This window comes from Leptonotus elevatus, chromosome 14 (genome assembly GCF_054856555.1).
Source record: "Leptonotus elevatus isolate MCC_2025b chromosome 14, RoL_Lele_1.0, whole genome shotgun sequence".
Classification (NCBI taxonomy): Eukaryota; Metazoa; Chordata; class Actinopteri; order Syngnathiformes; family Syngnathidae; genus Leptonotus; species Leptonotus elevatus.
In genome coordinates, this window is record NC_141252.1 from 716,533 (window position 1) to 735,334 (window position 18,802).

Here is an 18,802-nt window from a genome sequence, read left to right on the forward strand (position 1 = left end):
TTTGTTTTGTTTTATAAATGAAAATACATAACTTGTGTTTGTCTACATTAGTAGCCTAGGTCGTACTAAATTCTATTCATTTATTTATAAAAGTTTTGGACTCACTTGAGTGGTAAGTGATTATGTTATGTTTTTGTGTTTATTGATTTGTGTTAGCGATTTTTGTGTGTGTTTTAAGTAGTTATTTGTCTTTCTGGTTTTTGATTCGCTGTAGTGTTTCGTTTTTATTTTGTTTGCTGTAGTGTTCCGCTTTTTGGTTTTGCGTTTTGCACTTCAGGGCCACCGTACTAAATGCCTTTCCGGCGCTTATCGCGAGATAAAAAAAAAGGCTTGTTTTGAGACACAACTAAAGAAAACATGCCAAACAAGGAATAAAAACATTTTCAGCTTTATCGTTATTTCACAAAACAATGTCATTTTGAAACAGATACTGACGTCAAAACCAGCTCGTGTGTTTAACCTGCGTCTTTAATTCGCTCCTCGTGAGCGAGATGTGACGCGAGTCACGTGCAGCTTCCAGTCAGCTGAAGACAGGAGGAAGTAGCTCCGAGCTAACACGGCTAACTAGCCAGCTAATACCAACGTTAGTCTCGCTCATTTTTATTGACAAGTTAAGTTTTTCACTCGTGGTCGTAGTTTTAGACATAAGTTCGTGGACTGAGTTAATGTTGTTGCAGGTGTTGGAACGAAGTGCTAGTATTTTTGCAACTTCTTAGCTCGGGAGCTAACAGTTGTTTTGGTCCTGCACATAGTTGACAGCCAAGACGAACCCCAGCTTCCTTTTGTGTCTTTTTGACGTACTTTTGTGGGACGTTCAAACTATTCCGGTGTGTTCGTGAACGCTAAACTACTCCGGTTGTTTGATGAATGCACCAATACCACCGTGACCAGGGGCCACCCAGTGGAGCACTCCCCCATCGAGCCTCGCCTTACTCCCGGCTTGGAATCGACGGGCTGCCCCGCTGTCAGTCAAGATGCACGACGCCTACGAGCCGGTGCCGATTTTGGAGAAGCTTCCTCTCCAGATCGACTGTATGGCGGCCTGGGGTGAGTTACCCCCTCAACCACAGAACCACACCTATACAAATCAAATGGTGCTGGGAAGACTTTTATATATATATATAAGTAGGGCTTTACCATTGAGATTCAGTGTTTTAAAGTGCTTATTATCCAGGGTCTTGAGTGAGCAGGAATCTATGCCAGTAGACTCCAGGCGGGGTACACCCTGGACTGGTTGTCAGTCACAGGCACTTCTAGACAAACAAGCATGGAGAAAACCCACGCAAGCAAGAGAGAACATGGAAACTCCACAAGCTAACTGCTCGTCCACCATGCCATGCTATGCACTATTTCACAATAACAAAAAAAAAAAAAAAGAACCTCACACCAAGAATTAAAAGTTATTGACATTGTTAAAACCTATATCTTGAAAGGGTGATATTGGCTCATTTTAGAGGCGGCTCTGTCATGCATCATCCCACAAAGATGTGTATGCAAACATAAAATAGTAAATATTGCATATGTAAAATACAAAATACTTGGCTTGTTACCTGGGGAGCAAAGGTATGTGCAACCATTTGTATGAAATAAAGCTGGCCACTTGTATCTGAAGGTGCCACTGGAGTTTAAAATGTCTAATTTACCTGTGTGGTAAAGGTTGGAAATTTTGCTCAAAAATTGTTTGAATTTTCCTGGAAAATGAGTGAAATGACCAAGGTGGTTTCGCTTTCTTTTTTACAGAGGACTGGCTGCTAGTCGGTACCAAGCCAGGGCATCTCCTTTTGTACCGGATTAAAAAGGATCCAGGTAGGAATGCCAACGTTTATTAAAGATGTATAATGTTAGTATATATATATATTTTTTCAATATTGGGAACTGATCCCAAGTATCTTCGTTACCATGACAACCACAGGCATTGTCATGGAGCACTGTTATCTTTCTAACTTAAGAAATAAATAAAGTCCCTTCCATTGTGTCCTAACAAAATATGTACTTTGTTGTTTAATTTTAAAACTCCTGAGACCCAACTATTTGTATGCAACAGTGGTGCAAACACAAATGCTTAGCACATGCTTTTTGTGGGCCAAAATGGCGGTTGGGGACTACTGATATACAAGAGCAAAAAAAAAGTATATTTCTCCTTCAAAAAAATGCTTAATTGATTGTAACTCTTTTTCTTCCTAGCCACCAACCTCTTCGAAGTCACACTTGAGAAATCCAACAAAAACTTTTCCAAGAAAATCCAACAGGTAGCGATATGCTGAAGCCTCAATAATGTAGCCTGAGTTGATCTGATCTTACATTTGCTATTTTGCATTTGGCAGCTCTACGTCGTCTCGCAGTACAAAATACTTGTCAGTCTTCTGGGTAAGACACTACGAAACCCACCTTCCATTTTGAATTTCTTGTCGTGTAGTTTTGATTATTGATAGACGCTTCTATTTCTCTGTCGATGTTTTCCCGCAGAGAACAACATCCACGTCCACGACCTGTTGACGTTCCAGCAGATCACCGTGCTGTCCAAAGCAAAGGGAGCCACGCTCTTTGTATGTGACCTGCAGGTTAGTTACATTTTCGGAAAAAAAGGGGGGATTTTGCAATTATGAAACTGCTAGCAGGATTCGAATGGGGGGGACTTTTGGTTTCCAGCAAAGCAGCTCTGGAGAGGAAACGCTGAGAATGTGTGTCGCCGTGAAGAAGAGGCTGCAGATGTACTACTGGAAGGATCGAGAGTTCCACGAGCTGCAGGTAGAAAGTGAAACGTGTCGCTGGTTGTTTTAAGATTCTTTTCCGACTGACCCTTTCTTCTTTTTTTGGCAATCAGGGCGACTTTGGTGCTCCAGATATTCCAAAGTCCATGGCCTGGTGTGAGAACTCGATCTGCGTTGGCTTCAAAAGAGACTATTATCTAATCCGGGTATGCATAAATAAAGTTACTTCCATTGTGTCCATTAGGGCTGGGCAAAATCGAATAAAGCCTCCACAGTTTTTTCATAAAAAAAACCCAAACACGTTTCTGTTTTTAACAAATTTTGCCTTAAAAATAAATAAATAAATAATCCTGCTGCCCCCCCCCCATTTTTTTTTTAACAATATATATATATATATATATATATATATATATATATAAAAAATTAGTTGTTTAGTAGTAGCATGTCTTGTTTCATATTGGGGCCTGACCTATTAGCTCTTTTTTTATTTGTTTTTACACATTTCAACATAAAGGTAATGACATTCAGCCATAAGGCTGCTCGATTATTAAGAATATATTAATCACGATTATATTGATAATAATTTAAATCATGATTGGGACGATTATTTAATTTTGGGTACAAAACAAGAAAATATTTAAACGCAAAAAAAATAACAAACACTATAATCAAGCAAGTTTGTTTTGGATGAAACTAAATTTATTGAATTAGTTATTTTAAAATAAAATAAAAAGGTGCATATGTATAAATTTAAACAACTCAAAATTAGTATTAGTAATCTTTTTTTTAACGATCATGCTGATTTTTTTAATCGTGGAGTGTAATCATTTAAATTGTAATTGAATTTCGATTAATTGCACAGCCCTAATTCAGCATTAAAAAAATACTTGGGTGATAAAAGTCAATGAATATTGTGAGCGACATTGACTCAATTGGGAAATCCTTTGAGCTACAGAAGCCGCTAAATGATAAAAAAAAAAAAAATCATTTTGACAAATTAAACTCAAACGAATACTCACCGAGCCCTAGCGTTCATATTTGTAATCAAACGACGTGGTTGTCTCCAGATGGACGGGCGCGGGACCATCAAGGAGCTCTTTCCTACCGGCAAACAGCTGGAGCCGCTGGTCACCCCGCTGGCCGACGGCAAGGTCGCCGTTGGGCAGGACCACCTCACTGTGGTCCTGAACGAGGAGGGCACTTGCACCCAGAAGTGCGCCCTGAATTGGACCGATATCCCCATAGCTATGGGTAAGAAGACATCAGTACACTTGGAGCCCCGTAGACCCAGTGTGGGGTTATGGCAGAGGGGGAATGCAAATAAGCTGATGTGAAATGTTAAAAGCGTACAGTGGTGCCTTGAAATGAGAGTTTAATTTGCTACCGTCGTCATCGTTGTAGAGGATCAATAATATACAGTGGAACCTTATCACGTTTGACTAGTGTGTGTTCCCGACTCCAGAGCACCAGCCTCCGTACATCATCGCGGTGCTGCCCCGCTATGTGGAGATCCGGACCTTGGAGCCCCGGCTGCTGGTGCAGAGCGTGGAGCTGCAGAGGCCTCGTTTCATCACGTCCGCCGGGTAAGTTGCACCTCAGAAAATAATATTAGGAGGGAAAAAAATCAAGCTTCAAGTCAGCTTTTCAGGTTAGTTGTCGAAGGGCGGGGGCGGGGCATAGCCCGGCGGGCTGCCAGGCTAATAAAACGCTGGGGGAATCCCTGGTGGTATTTTGTGAAGTTCTGCTAACCCATGAGATCAAGACATTTATGTACAATAAATCTCATGTTGTTTATTATAATACAGATGAACTCATTCACTGCCATTGACGGCTATAGACGTAAAAAAATCATTAGAATTTTTTTTATTAGTTTAACATTTTTCCCACTTTTGTTAACAAGAGTATGAAAACCTAGAATATATATTTTTTTTGTTTTAGAACAGATATAAAAATTTTAATCACCTGGCGCCCCTAATTTTTAATAATCTTTTCTTAAAAAAAAAGGATAAAAAAATTTAACACAATTATTTTTTTTGTTTAAAAGAAAAGATTATCAAAAATCTGGCGATTAAAATTTGTAATCGCATGAGTTAACTCGCGATTAATCACAAATTTTATATCTGTTCTAAATGTACCAAAAAAATGTTCTAGGTTTTCATACTCTCGTTAACAAAAATGGAAAAAAAAATGTTAATAGAAATAGTTAAAAAAAAAAAGAGTCTATAGCTGTCAATGGCAGTGAATAAGTTAATATGAAGAGGACCTTGAAAATATGATTGAACATTGAATCACAATCGCACTTTTGAGGGAGAAAAAAACCACACAATTCGATTATTTTTCCAAATTGTTTGTTGCCCCTTTCTTAGTCCAAACGTTGTGTACGTGGCCAGCAACCATTTTGTGTGGCGCCTGTTGCCTGTGTCCATCGCCACGCAGATCCGGCAGCTGCTGGAGGACAAGCAGTTCGAACTGGCGCTTCAGCTGGCAGTGAGTGAACAAACCCATTTGTCTTCGGACTCATTCATCGCATCTGACCTGATGATCGAGATTTACGTATATTGCTAGGCAGAGTAAAATTTAAGAAATGTGTGTGGGCCACTGGAAAGTTAGAAAATAATTGACCCAAGTCGGATTCCGGTTTTACCGATTTTACTCAAAATGAGGTCTCGTGTTTGTCATAATAGGAAGCACGAAAAAAAATCTCGAGGATGTATGTATGCCCAAAACAAAGCAAGCAAATTGGATTGGCCATGAAAAAGGGGTGCTATGGCCCGTTCATCACCACTACCAGCTTGAATTCAGTTTTTTCCTTTTCCTTCCCGCCAGATGATGAAAGACGACTCGGACGGTGACAAGAAGCAGCAGATCCATCACATCCAGAACTTGTACGCCTTCAATCTGTTTTGCCAGAAGCGATTTGACGACTCCATGCAGGTTTTTGCCAAACTGGGCACAGGTGGGTGGGACTTGTGATTTAACTCGGTTTTCCACTGAGGGCCACATGCAGAAAAATAGGATGACAGAGGGGCCCATGTAACCTTGTTTTTATAAAGCATGCTAAAAAACAAAACAAAAAAAACATAATGCTGTAGGTTACTAGTTTTTAAAGTATTGATGCAATATTTTACATTATTTAATTTAAAAGTTGCATGATCTTGTAATGTATATATATTTTTAACAATCTGATATATTCAGGTTAATTTCTTTTTTTTTTAATGTTTTTTTTAAAACTCATTCACTGCCATTGACGGCTATAGACATAAAACATTAATTTGAACTATTTCTATTAGTTTAACATTTTTGTCCAGTTTTGTTAACAAGAGTATGAAAACCTAGAATGTTTTTTTTTTGAAATACAGATATAAAATGTGTGATTAATTACAAATTTTAATCGCCTGACGTGACTTAAAGATTATGAAAAATTCGGGGCGTCAGGTGACAATTTTTTAAAATTGTAATTAATTGCATAACTTCAATAGTTAACTCACAATTAATCAATAATTTTAATCATCATCAATAATTGTTAACAAAAGTAGAAAAAATGTTAAACTAATAGAAATTGTTCAAATGAATTTTTGACGTCTATAGCCGTCAATGGTAGTGAATGAGTTAAAAACCTCTCAATGAAGGTCCCCCCCGGGCCTTACATTGAACAATTAATTAATCAATTTGAAGTTTTATTTCAAACTTGCCGAAGGGCAAACCATTCCAAATGTTTTCTCCTCTATATATGTCGTGTAGATCCCACTCACGTGATCGGCCTCTACCCAGACCTGTTGCCATCCGATTACCGCAGGCAGCTGCACTACCCCAACCCTCTGCCGGCGCTGTCAGGGGCCGAGCTGGAAAAGGCTCACCTGGCACTCATCGATTACCTCACCCAGGTGTGACGGGGACGAAAACAAAAAGCAAAACTTGCGTACATTGGACCTTAGCTATTTGTTGGCATGTGAATAACAAAAATCTGTGTGTAATTAATGATCATTGAAATGTATTGGGGGCATAAAAAAGAAAACCCCAAAAATAAAAAAGCCTGATAAACAGTCAACATATGTTTTCCATGAAAAATTCGGGGAAATGGTGAAAAATATATATATATTGAAAAAAATGTGAAAGTATGCAGGTGTCATTAATCCCCCCCCCCCCAAATAAGTAAAGGGAGAAAAAATAGATTACAATTGGATTTTAGTGAAAAATATCTGCCAGTTCTACGTAGTTGTCATTCAATCTGGTTTTGTCCTGCCCCGCTAGAAACGTAGCCACCTGGTGAAACAGCTCAACGACCCGGACCCGTCCACCACATCGCCGCTCATGGAGGGCACGCCCACCATCAAGAGCCGCAAGAAGCTGCTGCAGATCATCGACACCACGCTGCTCAAGTGCTACCTGCACGTAAGTCCCAGAGGCTCGTGCTGGCCGTCGGGAATTGCGGGCGTTTCCCCGAACGGCTGTCGTGTTGATTTCCATGGATGTGTACCTAATAATGTGGCCGGACATCGGATACAGGGATCTTTCGTCAGTTGTTGTCAACAAGTCAATGCGCAATGGAATCCAAGTTGATTCCCATTAAAGACTCACAAAGTCCGATCTAATCAGGGGGGACGGGCCGGGGGCTACTGGAGGCTTGCGTCAGGAGTCTGCATCTGATTATGGAGACAACAAGCAGCACACTGTGTGAGGCAATCAGAGAAGTCACCTGCTTCCACTCTGGGAGGTGGAACACCCGAAGGCGAGGGTGTCCAAACCGCTGGCCCGCCGGTTATTTTTATTTCCTAGACTCCAACTGTGGTTCATTATCTTTACAAAGTCCCCCCCCCCCCCCCCCCCGCACAAAAAAAAGATCTTAGAGCCATGAGTGATGCAAACAATCATTTTTATGCCACAATTTTATGTTCTACTGCAAACAAATACTGGCCCCAAATATGAGTTCTCGGTCTCCTTGACTACTAATAATCGGTATCGTCAGTGGCCTTAGCTTAATTAAAGGTGAAGGATGTGAAAAAGTTCAGACAAAGACGTTTTTGTTTTGTGTTTTAGACCAACGTAGCCTTGGTTTCGCCCCTCCTGCGCTTGGAGAACAACCATTGCCACATCGAAGAGAGCGAGTACGTCCTAAAGAAGGCGCACAAGTACAGCGAGCTCATTATTCTCTACGAGAAGAAAGGCCTGCACCAGAAAGGTATCAAACTCAAGCACGCGACAACACCGTCAGTGTGTAAATGCTATGTGGATTTGGATTTGGATTTTTTTCGCTACGGTACAGAAGTGTACCCAACAGTAACAGTAACAGTGGTTGCCAGGTTTCTAGACTTTTTGTTTTTTTATTTTTTTACTAGCACAGTGACCCTTAATCTGAAATTTCAGTTAATTGCATTTAACTCATTCACTGCCATTGACGGCTATAAACGTCAAAAATTCATTTAACCTAATTCTATTTATTAAACATTTTTTTCTCCACTTTTGTTAACAATATGAAAACCTAGAATTTTGTTTATTGTACATTTAGAACAGATATACAATTTTTGATTAATTGTGAGTTAACTAGTGAAGTCATGCGATTCATTATGATTACATATTTTAATCACCTGACGCCCCAAATTTTTAATGTTTTCTTTTTTTATTCATTCTCTGCCATTGACGGCTATAAACGTCAAAAATTAATTTAAACTATTTCTATTAGTTTAACATGTTTTTCCACTTTTGTTAACAAGACAATGAAAACCTAGAATTTTTTTTATTGTACATTTAGAACAGATATAAAATGTGTGATTAATCGTGAGTTAACTAGTGAAGTCATGCGATTAATTACAAAAAATGTTTATCATCTAACGCCCCTAATTTTTAATAATATTTTCTTCTTTTTTTTATTAATTAAAAAATAATAATTTTAATAAACTTTTCTTTTTTCGCGAGTTAACTATTGAAGTCATGCAATTAATTACAATTAAAAATGTTAAGCGTTTTGTTCCCCCTGCTTGTGATCGTGTGACGTCATTCCTCTGGAGACCCGCTACTCCACCCTGCCACTGATTCGAACCATCTGCACCAATTACACAGTTAGTCGTGTAATGGGAAGCAGATGACCAATGTCACTTCTCGTCGGCCTCCTCTTCAGCTCTGCAGGTTCTGCTGGACCAGTCCACCAAGGCCAACTCCCCTCTGAAGGGCCACGAGCGCACCGTGCAGTACCTCCAGAGATTGGGTGAGCGTCTTGGAAAAAAAAAAAAATGACTTGCAAAAAAATGACTCTCAAAGAAGTCAGGCAGTCAACATAGTGACAGGCAGCAAGATTTTTAGACCTATATATATATAAATGATTCATTATTTATTCATTGATTTATATTTAATAATAAATGTTCCGTCTTACTTTGAATGATTGAATTAACGCAAGTGTGGCTATCTCACAGTTTTGCTATTAACAAATGTAACATTTTCCATTACATCGGTTTCCATCCTATCCAGCTTGTTACTACTGTTGCATGCATTCAAGTTATTGGCAGAATTGAAAGCGTTAGCAGTGACTGAGTGGGGATTTTTTTTTTTTTTTCAGTTTGGCAAGAGCACTTCATAGAGTTGGAACTGTTTAATGTCCTAATAAGTTGCGTGCTGGAATGGTACAAATTTCAGCTGGCATGTTTTTGACTTGGATCACTTTCCTACAGCTACATAAGTTTGTGAGTCATCCAATTTTGCTGCCATGCAAAATACACAAATACAACACAAAGTCAACATTTTCACAATTTAACCTAGCCTCTCTGTCATCTTTGAAAACGTGGATCAAATGTAACTCATTTGCTCGCAAAAACGTATCAATGCGTTTTATTTTAAATATCACCATGCTCTCAAAGACGTATTGATACGTTTTTTATGCTAGAGCATACGGAAGGATTACAAAAACGGCCAGGTGTCAGCAGAGTATAAGAGATCAATCAGGGCCATGTTGCAAAAAGCTCTTTTCCCTACTGTTTTAAACAGATTTGGGAATAATGATGAAACTTAGCTATATTCTAATGCTAATTGCCGTAAAGTGGAAACAGATATAAATATAAGTTTTTTTCTTGATGAAAGAAGAGACTAATCTTTCTTTTGGTAGGTTTCATATTTATAGCAATAGAACACAATATTTTGTGGGCCTTGCAAAATCATTCAAAATCCAGTAGAACTGGGGGCGAAGGGGGTTGCTTCAGTGAAAATGGCTGCGAGTGAAGAGTTGATAGTAAAAGGACAAAATCTATGGGACAAGTTTGTGTTTGAAAGACACCTGGAACATTTTTTCCTGTGATTCCCGTCACAGGAGTTGAAAATCTGGCCATGATCTTTGAGTTTGCTCCCTGGGTGCTGAAGATCTGTCCTGAAGACGGGCTGAAGGTACGTTTTATTCAACTTGGACGTACAGCATATCGTCGCTGCTATGTAAAAAAACACTTATGTCCATTTTTGTCATTTTTATGTTTTTGGGATGAAACTGAATGCAGACATCCCAAAAAAATTAAAAAAAGATGTAACTGTAGCGCCGTTCGTTAAGCTCCGCTAATCCTAACAAGCAAGCATCTTCTCTGCCCCAGATCTTCACGGAGGACCTGACCGAGGTGGAGACGCTGCCCCGGGATAAAGTGCTCAACTTCCTGAAGGACGGCTTCAAGGAGCTGGCCATCCCGTACTTGGAGCACATCATCTACGTGTGGGACGATAAGGGCCCCGAGTTTCACAACACCCTCATTCAGCTCTACCTGGAGAGGGTTCAAGGCCTGATGAAGCAGTACCTCAACTCGTTGCCGGAAGGTCTCTGTTGAAATCGTGACTTAACTCATTCACTGCCATTGACGGCTATAGACGTCAAAAATTCATTTGAACTATTTCTATTAGTTTAACATTTTTTTCCCCACTTTTGCTAACAAGAGTATGAAAACCTAGATTTAGAACAGATATAAGATTTGTGATTAATCGTTAGTAAACTAGGGAAGTCATGTGATTAATTACGATTTAAAAAAAAAAAAAGGCCCCTAATTTAAGATAAAATTTGTATTCATAATTAATCTCATGACTTCAATAGTTGACTCACGATTAATCACAAATTTACAATAAAATAAAAAAATCTAGGTTTTCATAAAAAATTAAATGAAAAAAAAAGTTAAACTTGGAGAACTCGCTCACATGAAATTTTGACGTCTATAGTCGTCAATGGCAGTGAATGAGTTAATAAATTACCACAAAGTTACCGTTCACACTTAAAATAGGATAATGCACTTGATACACAGTTGATAGGTTTAAACTTTTTAACATTTGAATATAATTCAATGTCAGGAGTTGCAGCTGTGGCGGCGGGGATGGAGAAAGGTGAGCTGGGAGAATTCCGGAACAAGCTGCTGTCCTTTCTGGATATTTCCACCAGTTACGAGCCGGCACAACTCATCAGCGACTTCCCCTTTGACGGTAAGCAAAAGGGGAAAATAACATGAACAAAAAAAACATGGACTAAAGTATTGGAAAACATGGTCACTGTTGGTGAGAATCATATGCCCAAATATGGTTCATCAAAATTATTGGTCTGTAATTTTTACACTCAATTAACAAATTTAAAGTCTTGGGAACTAACTCAAATTGTCTGAGAAGTGTTTAAAACTCCGCCTCTTTGTTTACTCCGCCGGAGCTGTGCAGTATTTTGTGGCCTCAAGTTTGAAAGTCTGGATTTTTTTATTATTTTTTATTATGCATAACAAATGAAAATAGGTAGCTTAGATACATCTGTTTTGTTGAAAATGGATAGCTGTCATATTTTGGGTCAGACGGAACTTGTTAGCCACGAGGCTAAGTTAGCTGCTTAGTCATTTTATCCATTTATATAAAAAAAAATTTTTTTTTAGTGTTTTAAATTAGCGATTGGGGTGGCGTTGTTGATGTTGGTGCACAAGAGCAAAGTGTTTGGTAACTCATGCAAGATGCGTTTCTTTTTTTAATTATTATTATTATTTGAAGAGTAGTCATTTTGAATATGGGAGCTGATTCCGCCCGACATGGACAATATGTATGATCTCGCCCAAGGTCTCCTGGAGGAACGCGCCCTGCTGCTGGGTCGCATGGGAAAGCACGAGCAGGCGCTCTTCATCTACGTGCACATCCTGAAGGACACGCGCATGGCTGAGGAGTGAGTACACACACACACAGACACACACAGACACACACAGACACACACATGCTGACTTTGTAGAAATAATGAGAGATTTTCGGTCTCCTCTCCACAGATACTGTCACAGCCATTACAGCAGCTCTGTGGAAGCCGATAAAGACGTGGGTTGATTTTAAATTTCAGTTCCGGATTGTACTAAAAATGATCCAATATGACAAAAAAGGAGGTTTTCACGAAGTTGCGCTCGGTGCCCTGCAGGTGTATCTGTCCCTGCTGAGGATGTATCTGTCCCCCCCGGACGCGCACTGCCTGGGGCCCATCAAGATGGAGCTGTCGGAACCACAGGCCAACCTCCAGGCCGCCCTGCAGGTCCTGGAACTGCACCACAGCAAGCTCAACACCACCAAGGTACAACATGTGGAAATGTGCGTTTTTGTGTTTATTCATGCGGGTGTCAACTTTTGACTCTATCTGCTTAGAATATGATGCGCTGGATTAGTTTTTATTGAACCGGGAAAACATGGTGCAGTTGTCAAGGAACAAACAGATGGCAACAAAGAAGAGGAAATGGCAGTGAATGGTTGTGGATATTTTGAAAGGCTGTTGGCAATGACCAATCACCATTTACTGACTTCCCACTGCGTTTCAGCGATCAAACGGAGAGCAATCTTAGGAAAACTAGTTGCCGAACCCCACACACTATTTGCCAACGTTGCTCAGGGTACAGCAGGCCTAAATGGTTTGAGTTAAAAAAAAATAGTACAATGAAATTTTTAAATCTTTCACTTTGAACTGAATTGAGTGTCTTTTTGTGGAAGATATAGTTGTATAGTTTTTCCAAATTATTTTTAAATTTTGTTTTTTAATACTGTATATTGTTTGTCAGATATTTTTATTTATTTATTCCATTATGTATATTACATTTTTATGTGTTAGATGTAAATGTAATAATATTTTAATTACTTTTAAATATAATTATTATATATATATATATATTATTTTTTTATATTGAAATGTATTTTAACTCATTCACTGCTATTGACGGGTATAGACGTAAAAAATTTATTGCAATTTAAAAAAATATATATATTATTTAAAATTAGGGGCATCAGGCGATTAAAATTTTTAATCATAATTAATTGCATGACTTCAGTAGTTAACTCACGATTAATCACAAATGTGTTCTAAATTTACAATTTTAAAAAATCTAGGTTTTCATACTCTTGTTAACAAAAGTGGAAAAAAAATGTTAAACTAATAGAAATAGTTCAAATGATTTTTTGACGTCAATGGCAGTGAATGAGTTAAGTCACGATTTCAACAGAGACCTTCCGGCAACTTTTAATATTTTTTATATTATTTGTAATCATCTTTTTTTATAAGGAAAAGATTATTAAAAATTAGGGGCGTCAGGCTATTACAATTTTTAATTGTAATTAATTGCATGACTTTACTAGTTAACTCACGATTAATCACAGATTTTATATCTGTTCCGATCAAATAAAATAAAAATACTTTCATACTCTCGTTAACAAAAGTGTGAAAAAATGTTAAACTAATAAATAGTTCAAATTATTTTTTAACGTCTATAGCCGTCAATGGCAGTGAATAAGTTAATTAAGTTACAGATTGATGTAGTTTTTTTTTTTTTCATATTTTGTGGCAACATTTAAAAAAAATTAGCATATTTTTTTTTAAATTAAAGAATAACTTTTTTCATTCAAATAAATTAAATGTCATGTATTTAAAAAAATATAATTTTACCTAAAGCATTCCGCTGCTTTCCATAGCAGTGAAAATATGGGTCAGTATCTGCTCTTGATTCAACAAAAAATAAATAAAATGCCGTAAGAGGATGACAACAGATCACTCGGCTTTGTTACTTTTGTTTGGGGACAAAAAACTTTCAAGAGAGTCTTTCACAAAATCCCCAATCCAGCATAATTTCAAGTGAGGAAAAACTCTGACTTTGAGGCGTGTCATGAAATATTTGACTCCTATTTGATTTGTTCTTGTCCAGGCCATCAACCTGCTGCCAGCCAACACTCAGATCCTCGAGATCCGAGGCTTCCTGGAGAGTGTCCTTGAGGAGAAGGCTCAGAGGAAACGCTGCAACCAGGTGCTCAAGAGTCTCCTGCAGGCGGAGTTCCTCAGGGTAAGCGTGGACCAGCTTCTACCATTGAGGATCTTCTTTTGTTCATTTCCATGGAACCCAGGGCTGTGCGTTATGGCCTTATAATAAAAAGTCCAATATTTTTTCATCACAAGTGTGATTTAGGATTTTAATCCATTTTTATTTTCTCTAAATAAATTGTTCTGGGAATGCTTTTTAAAAAGCATATTCGATTTTTGTTTTTGTTTTTTGTTTTTTGCTGACAGACTTAATATCAAGCTTTATGTGAGTATTTTCTACTTTACTTTTGGTATATTATACATGACCTTTATGCTTGCCTGACAGTTAAGGATGTCAATTTCTTACATAAACTCATTTGAACAATTTCTAATTAGTTTAACATATTTTTCCATTTTTGTTAACAAGAGTATGAAAACCTAGATTTTGTTTTTTGTACATTTAGAACAGATATAAAAAGTGTGATTAATCGTGAGTTAACTAGTGAAGTCATGCGATTAATTCCGATTACAAATTTTAATTGCCTGATGCCCCTTATTTTAAATATTTTTAATATATATATTAATAAGGAAAAGATTATTAAAAATTAGGGGCGTCAGGCAATTAAAATTTGTAATCGGAATTAATCGTATTACTTTACTAGCTAACTCACGATTAATCACAGATTTTATATCTGTTCTAATAAAATAAAATAAAAATCTAGGTTTTCATACTCTTGTTACCAAAAGTGAGAACAAATGTTAAACTAATAGAAATAGTTAAAAAGAAATGTTGACGTCTATAGCCGTCAATGGCAGTGAATGAGTTAAACAATACAGGTACAGTTACGCAATATTAAATGCCCACAGAAAGGATTTAGTTCCATTACATGTTTTCCAATGGGGAAACATTTAAATGTAAGTTTTACGATCATATTGAGACTGTCCTATGGGACGTTTTGAGTAGAAAAAAAAAAGCTTCTTGTCACTGCCATTTAACTAAGAACTGAACATGACAGTTTTGTTTTTTGTGTTTCAGGTGCAGGAGGAGCGCATCTTCCACCAGCAGGTCAAATGTGTCATCACGGAGGAGAAGACGTGCAGAGTGTGCAAGAAGAAGATAGGAAATAGGTAAACTTTTTTAAAAAATATTCAAATGCAATAATATTTCATGGTCACTTGATGACAAATTACGTCTTTAGGGACTCGTCTTGGTGACTTTTTTAATTACTTGTATTGCAAGTAGTTGGGTCTCTAGAGTGCTTGCCTACCTGTCAAGTGTGAATTACTGTAAACAACCAAGTTAGCTAAATGTGATTTTGAGCAGGAGTTCATAGTTAACAAAACTGTAATGAAAAGTCCAAAACTACATAAAAAAAAAAAAAAAGTTAAAAAAGAAGAAAAACTGTAATGAAAAGTCCAAAACTACATTAAAAAAAAAAAAAAGTTAAAAAAAGACGAAAAACTGTAATGTAAAGTCCAAAACTACATTTAAAAAAAAAAGTTAAAAAAGAAGAAAAACTGTAATGAAAAGTCCAAAACTACATTTTAAAAAAAATTGTTAAAAAAAGACACAAAACTGTAATGAAAAGTCCAAAACTACATTTTAAAAAAAATTGTTAAAAAAAAGACACAAAACTGTAATGAAAAGTCCAAAACTACATAAAAAAAAAAAAAAAGTTAAAAAAGAAGAAAAACTGTAATGAAAAGTCCAAAACTACATTAAAAAAAAAAAAAAGTTAAAAAAAGACGAAAAACTGTAATGTAAAGTCCAAAACTACATTTAAAAAAAAAAGTTAAAAAAGAAGAAAAACTGTAATGAAAAGTCCAAAACTACATTTTAAAAAAAATTGTTAAAAAAAGACACAAAACTGTAATGAAAAGTCCAAAACTACATTTTAAAAAAAATTGTTAAAAAAAAGACACAAAACTGTAATGAAAAGTCCAAAACTACATAAAAAAAAAGGTAAAAAAATAAATAAAAAAAGAACAACTGTAATGAAAAGTCCAAAACTACATTTAAAAAAGAAAAGTAAAAAAATATATATAGAAAAATGGTAATGAAAAGTCCAAAACTACATTTTAACCTCCTAAGGCTTAGTGGCCACATACGTGGATAGCACTTTGCATGTAAAAACCAGCTTGGGCCTTAGGAGGTTAAAAAAAAAAAGAAAAACTGTAATGAAAAGTCCAAAACTACATTTTAAAAACAAAAGTGAAAAGGGAAGAAAAAAAATCTAATGAAAAGTCCAAAACAAAAACAAAAAAGTAACAAACAAAAAAACAACTGTAACGAGAAGTCCCAAACTATTGTAACCCTGTCTGGGCCCTCCTTATTCTGTTTATGTAGCGAGTGAGTGTTTGGTAGCATTGAGGTGGACGTGCATAAATTCTCACTGACACATTTTCAGAAATAAGCAGATAACTGAAGATTTGACTTGATATTTTCATTTCACGCTTGATGGTTGGGCAGGCACTCCATTTACCCAACTATTCGTACACAAACATTAAAAAAAAGTCAATTTTTCATCAATGTCCGTTGCAACGACGCATCCACTTCTCTGCAAGCAACATTGCCCAACGGCTGCTTTTGTGTCTCGTAGCGCGTTTGCCAGATATCCCAACGGCGTGGTGGTGCACTACTTCTGCTGTAAAGACCGCAGCGCATGTCCCACCGAGTAACATCCGAACGCACTCTCCCGTTTCACAACAACTTAGAAATGGAATCAAATATCCGTTGCCAACACCGCCCGCCTGGAAACACTCATGGAACGAGACTTTTTTTTTTTTGAAGCGGACATTTGTAGCCGTACAACAAGAGGAAGGAAAAGGATAGTGACTTAAAATGGACGCCACGGACGTGAATAAGGACGCTCGACTGTTACCGCCTTTTCCTGACTCAAGATTGTACGCGAGGCAGTTTGTTTTCTGCTAGCATGAAGAATCAACTTTTGCTGCGTTTTAATTTCCAGACCTGCTAACAGTTTTCATCCATCGTGTTCACCCTCGAGACAATTGTACGTTTCCCCCCCTGGAACGTCTGCAAAGGAAACCCCAACGGCGGGATCATTCAAGTGCAGCACTTTACGAGGTTTATTTATTGCTTGGAGAGAGGTACTCGGAATCTGAATGACTAATGTTTAATTTGTGCTTTTGTGTGTGATTGTTATGTAAAACAAAACAAAACAAAAACACTGTTACAAGCACTGAATGTCGTTGAATTGTTTGAACCGCTTCACCGCATCCGACACGCCTACGGTAAATGTTTGCACACGTCCTGCTCTACTTTTGTATCTTCTTTTCAAGCGTGTTTGTCTGCCTTTAATTTCTAATAAACATTTTGCAGCAGGATGTTTGACTGTTATCCTCCAGACTCAATAAAGTAACAGAGCAAATCGATGGCAAATACAGAGTGCTGTTCATGTGAAAATGCACCTAAAAAAAAATTTGTTTTGAGTTTTACTCGAGTGATATGTGGATGATTTTAGAAGGAAATTGTCCTGAATTATGCATTGCTCTTTGTCTGGCTATCTAGCTGGAATGCTAGCTAGCTTGGTAGCACCAGTATTTTTTTATGTAAATTTGTGTATGTTAATGCTAATTTATTTTTAATAAAGCATTTCGATTGTAAATGAGCATTTTGATCATTTTTATTAAATTCTTAAATAATTCAGCGTTTTTTTTTGTTTCTGCTCAATGGACTATATGCCACAGAGGAGGCGGGACTTCCGGGTTTTCACCCATCAAATTTGTTTCCGTTTCCGGTTTGCAACGCGCGGGCCACGTCCCAGTACTTGCGCTTCCGCCTTTGTGCCCCTCGGTTGCGCGTTCCCGTCGACTGGTACGAGGCTGCGAGTGTGTAGTTAGTGTCTGTCTCAGTGTCCGGAGCATTTCAGACGAGCGGTTGGTGGTGAGGGTGTTGGAACGCGGCCAACAGTGGCCGGAAACTGCGCTGATGTGATAAAATTCGGAAGTCCGTGGCATCTACCCCATTTACCAACTACAAAAACGTTTCTATTTTTTTTATTTTTTTTATTCATACTCGATGAAAACGTCGCTTCGAAAGTAAACGTGATTCCCATGAGTCAGCACGTTCCTCTAACAGTCTGCTATAACCGTCGCGGTGTGGCGGTTTCAAAGGAAAACACGCAGCTGTCACCGAGGCAGGCCAGCTGGACCGCCACCACCGCACACATAAACACGCTGGACTCCCCGGCAACCGATGACGTCACTTCCTGCCGACTGGTGCCTTCGCGTGGAATCTGACGTCTTGCCGTCTGTCCTGTACAAAGCAGCAGGTGCCCTTCAGATGCTCACAAGCGGGAAAAGGTGTGTAAATGTGTGCGTGTCTAGACAGGGAGTTTGTTTCCACGCGTGTTAAAACTGGCCCATCTTTCACCGGATTGCCTCAATAGTCGTTCCCTCAACAAATGCGTTCACACACTTTCCATACAATTGGCGAGACAGCCAGGATTTTCCCGCATGTGTTTTTCACATAGAGCCCAGCAAAAAGCGAGATTTTGCCACAACCGTGTCTGCTTTCGAGTTTGTCATCAATTTGGAATGGGAACAAAATGAGCGAAAAGTGTGGCAGGGTGATTTTTTTTTTTTAAAAGCTACTTGAATGTGAATGCTTTTCTCATGGGAATGTTCAAATTTGCCACCATTTTAAATTACAGCTGATTTAGGAGGCCTTTTCCGATATTGTTTTCGAGCAGGAGCCTCCATATTTTGTGTTATTACTAACTGCTATTTAGAACCGTTCACAACTCGCTCCACATTGAAGGGAAACTTGACTCATTAAGCCATTTTCAAAAGTAAAAAAAGTGAATATTTTGTCCAGATGTAATTTGAG

At 37.8% G+C, this 18,802-nt stretch overlaps 1 protein-coding gene across 1 annotated transcript; it reads left to right on the forward strand.

The window, feature by feature from the left end:
• The first annotated feature begins 335 nt into the window (after window positions 1-335).
• On the forward strand, window positions 336-17,583 carry vps39 (VPS39 subunit of HOPS complex). The gene is made up of 24 exons (XM_086095673.1): window positions 336-1,047; window positions 1,741-1,806; window positions 2,185-2,249; window positions 2,325-2,367; window positions 2,467-2,561; window positions 2,650-2,748; window positions 2,825-2,917; window positions 3,779-3,962; window positions 4,174-4,294; window positions 5,078-5,198; window positions 5,538-5,667; window positions 6,453-6,595; window positions 6,963-7,103; window positions 7,749-7,890; window positions 8,827-8,913; window positions 10,006-10,079; window positions 10,277-10,493; window positions 11,016-11,144; window positions 11,754-11,856; window positions 11,954-11,999; window positions 12,097-12,246; window positions 13,859-13,993; window positions 14,987-15,078; window positions 16,551-17,583. The coding sequence occupies exons 1-24, from the start codon at window positions 975-977 to the stop codon at window positions 16,627-16,629; spliced, it is 2,628 nt and encodes an 875-aa protein (XP_085951799.1). The 5' UTR covers window positions 336-974; the 3' UTR covers window positions 16,630-17,583.
• The last annotated feature ends 1,219 nt before the right edge of the window (window positions 17,584-18,802 follow it).

Excerpts from the sequence above, each read along its gene's own strand:
- vps39 (XM_086095673.1), top strand. The coding sequence starts at position 975 with ATGCACGACGCCTACGAGCCGGTGCCGATTTTGGAGAAGCTTCCTCTC. Across the intron at positions 3,963-4,173 it reads CGATATCCCCATAGCTATGG|AGCACCAGCCTCCGTACATC; the intron begins GTAAGAAGACAT and ends TCCCGACTCCAG. Across the intron at positions 12,247-13,858 it reads GCAAGCTCAACACCACCAAG|GCCATCAACCTGCTGCCAGC; the intron begins GTACAACATGTG and ends GTTCTTGTCCAG.